The sequence below is a fragment of the Caenorhabditis briggsae genome (genome assembly GCF_000004555.2).
Source record: "Caenorhabditis briggsae complete genome, chrI, whole genome shotgun sequence".
NCBI classification, from domain to species: domain Eukaryota; kingdom Metazoa; phylum Nematoda; class Chromadorea; order Rhabditida; family Rhabditidae; genus Caenorhabditis; species Caenorhabditis briggsae.
In genome coordinates, this window is record NC_013489.2 from 4,255,320 (window position 1) to 4,259,277 (window position 3,958).

A 3,958-nucleotide genomic window follows, 5' to 3' on the forward strand; every position below is an offset into this window, starting at 1 on the left:
TATTTATCATAATATCAGAAACATTTGGTCAGTTGACCACTTTTTGAAATCTTTCACAGGAAACTAGATATATGAGCTCAAAGTTGAACGTTTGGGTAGAACTTGAATTAGAGTGTTTACCCGATAATCCATATAGTTTTTAACATTTAGGAATTTTGCAACTTCTTGGTTTTTGAAATTGATATCCTTCAACTAATACAAATGTTTCACATGCTGCTGTTGAAAACAGCTGGACACTTGAGATTGTTCAAAGGTGCCGCACAATCTCCAAGTACGGGAATCTCTGTCCTCAAGGACAAGTTTTAGTTTCCGTTGACGATTCATAGAAATGGCAATTGATTCTGCTTTTGGTTCTTTCGTAATACCTTTTTTTAAATTTAATCCATCAATTCCAGAATTTACGACTTCTGTCATCTCCCCAATCGACTTCATCTACTCCGTTTTTCCAATTAATTCTCATTCTCCAAACTCTCGTAAATCTCTGATTCTTGAATTCTTCTTTCATCGAATTCCGCTTTTCAATTCCAGTTCAAATTTTGCGTTGTCCTTCTTCGTGTTCCGTTTTTCATGTTAACATACACATATAGAATTCTCTGTTTTTCTTCTTTTTCTTCTTCTTCTCCCGGGTGCATCTTCTCCGTCTCGAGACGCGCGGTCCCTAAGCTCCGCCCCCATTTTTGTGGCGGCTCACGCCACACTTCCTGTGGTCAAATGAGCCCCTCTATTGAGCGGATGCAACGGCACTTTCTTCTCTTTTTTATCTTTTTTTCAGTTCCCTAAAATCATTCCTCATACTATAATATTTCCAGATGCTGCCACGTCTTCTACTTGTGATATGGCTGTTCGAGGTGGCAAATGCCAATATGAGTTGCCTTGTGATGAGACCAGGTACGTGTGTATTTGTATTGTTGGGGGTGCACAAGCAAAGTTTTGGGAAGAGAGTGTGCAGTCAGTCACCGTTTATGCTCAAATTACAATTTACTCGCATCTCAAACAAACGGAGAAAAGAAGAAGAAGACGACGCGGATGAATAGCAATAAATCGCTGCAAACACCTTAGAATTGAATCCCGATGGAGGAAGTTATTTATGATAGTTTAGGGTCCGAGGGAGGAAACTAGAGATGTATGATCATGGGATAGTAGTTCCTAGAACCAGCAAAAGCGCAGTTCAATTCTAAGCTTCCGCATCGAGACCATGTTTGAAAAAATAGCGTTCGAGCGCATTTACATGACGTTCCGAAAAAATCGTCGTAGGAAAGTCTAGAATCAGCACAGCTGATTTTCCAACTGAGAACAATAACTAGAATAGCAACGTCTCCTGAGTTGATAAATCGTCAAATTGACAATAATGAACATAGGAATTCGAAGTTTCAAAAAAACATCTAATTGATGGTCTTTAGCTTTTCCGTTGTCCAATTTCTGTTTCCCATCAGTTCGCAAATACGAAACTGAGAATGTCTTCTTCTTCTTCTTCTCTTGCTATATGAGTAATACCATCCAATTGAATACTGTACACAAATTGTAATACTCTTACACACATAAAGAAATATATTTTTCTATCCAAATGTCAGACGCATTGCAACAGTGCTTCTTCATTCGGAACTCATCTCTCCCGAGTCCAAATCAAATTCTCAAACAAAAAGTGAAGAGTGCCGTCGAAATTGCATTTTCAAGTGTTTAGGAATCCCTCTTTTTTCGACTAGAACATGCAGATTCGCCTCTATTTTTTTCCAACAAAAAAAATAAAGCGGAAATGGGACAAAGGAAAAAGAAATGTTTCGAAATGCACTGATTGTCCTTCTCTAAAGTTCCCCTTTGAATCAAACAACGTATCGTTAGGCGTCAGTTGTACATATCTCCTCTTTTAAATTGGCTTTCGATCTGTCGGAATCCAAATCGAGTTTCTATTTCCGCCCTTCTCTATCCCTCCCTTTAGGGACCACTACCCCCCCCCCCCCCCCTTTTCTTTTCCTCGTTCATTTTCAAATCATAGAGTGTCAGAGTTTATAAAGAAGAGGACAAAAAATGGAGAAGAAGAAGATGGGGTGGGTCACCAACAGAAAGCGACACATGCTTTTTGTCAAAAACCATGAAAAAAAGAAGTCAAATAAAGGGCATGAATCAAAAAATATCGAATTTCAAAATGCTTAGAAAGCTCTGGAAATTAGGAGAAGAATACGCCAGACTTGCTAAGACTCGCAGCCCCAAAATTAGAAGAAATATTTACTGTGATATTGGGTGGAATGGAAAAAGGATAAATTGAAAATAAAAACTGGCAAAGAATTTTTCTGGAAAAGTTTTGGAATCGAGAAGTGTACCGGAATTCTCCGAATCAAAGTGACGAAGTACCAGAATTCAAAATATTCAATGGTTTGAAAGGGGGGTTCTGACCAAAATGCTTTGTAGTTTTTGCATTAACATATTCCCAAAATTATGTTTTCCATAACAACGAGATTTTTCTGTTCTCTTCATTGAGTTTTTCATCAAATAATCCAGATTTTTGTGAAAATACAGAAAAAAAACGACCAGAAACGGCGAAAAGTCGCATGAAAAAACAGCGCACACAGTGGCCGTGGAGTAGGATTCCCGCGGCCCTCTTGGAAGAGAAATGAGAGCGCTTGCAATTTCGACAGCGTTTTTCAGAGAATTCAAAATCTACTGAAATTTTTCGAAGTGATATTTCAAAAATACACGACGCTGGGAGCATTTTAATGCAAAAAGTACACAAATAATCCTCGGTCGGAATCCCCCTTTAGCCTGTCAGATAACCAAAAACGCAATCTCTAGAGAGGAATTTACAGATTTCGTAACTATTTTCACTACTAAGGCTAACTCTGGATTGTTGCCATAAGAAACCGGAAACATTGACATCTAAATTATCCTTCCCATCCTATCCTTCTTCTTCTTTTCTACCACTTGTATCCATTTCTTCCATCCCTTCTTGTTTCTTCTTCCAATCTCAACAAGTGCATTCATTTTCATTCTTTTGCAACCAGTTTGTACTATTGCAATTATCTCGTTTTGCTCTCATGAATGTTTTTGAAACAAGAGAGAAATTGAGAGAGAAAGAGAGAAAGAGTTTAAGCCTCTCTCTCCAGAATGCATAACAGTGATGCATTGGTGATGTCCTTTCGGGTCCTTTCGAATCGACTAACCAGAACATATGGGACCCCCAGACAACGGCTTTTATATAGCTACTGGAAGTGACACGTTATATGGAAATACACTTCTGAAGTGTTTTTTGCAATCTGTGGATTTCCTTCTATTTTTTTTTGGCTGACCATAGTCACTTCTGACAGACGGACCCCCGGGGAAATGGGTTCGTCGGAGCAAGAAGAAAGAGAAAAACGAAGAATTGTGATATGTGTTGATTTCATGATTTATGGACGGGTGAAAGGGAAGGCATAGAAGAAGAAAAATTGGTAAAAATCTATTTGAACGTGTGAAGAGCAAATCTTTCACTAGGAATATGGGTAAAGGGTCTATCGTAATTTTGATCATATAAGCCTCTTGAGGAGTTGAACTTGTGAAATATTGATGGTGAGAAAGCGCAGTTCGATTCTAAGCTTCCGCATCGAGACCATGTTTGAAAAAAAAAGAGAGTGGACACTGGATACTCGAGAAGGAGGAGAAGCGTCTGGAGAAATCGAGGAGGGACGTTCTAAAGAAGAAGCAACCGGAAATTTATATTTGTTTCCTTGCTTCTGCTTTTTTCTTCTCCTCTCTCTTCCCGATTCCGGCAAATGAAACATCAAAAAAGAAAAGGAACTATACGGTTCTCGTCGAGACTGACTGGAACTTGGTCGAAGCTGATGTATGGTTTGGCGACTGGATAATTAATGGATGGGAGAATTTCGAAATTGCTAGAAATGTGCTTAATACTCAAAAGAAGAAACAATCCGGCTGCTAGCTGGACGGTGGCCGTTGCGAAATGGTTTACCATTAGCGGTTACTTTTC

The 3,958-nt window shown here is 38.9% G+C and overlaps 1 protein-coding gene across 1 annotated transcript in view; it reads left to right on the forward strand.

The window, feature by feature from the left end:
• Nucleotides 1-201: 201 nt before the first annotated feature.
• The window catches only part of CBG04096, a gene marked incomplete at both ends in the record, with an annotated part of 5,439 nt that continues 1,682 nt past the window's right edge, over nt 202-3,958 (forward strand). Inside the window, 3 exons of the mRNA XM_002639449.1 lie at nt 202-271; nt 810-892; nt 1,994-2,045. Coding sequence (XP_002639495.1) covers nt 202-271; nt 810-892; nt 1,994-2,045 — 205 coding nt within the window. The remainder of the gene's footprint in view (nt 272-809; nt 893-1,993; nt 2,046-3,958) is intronic.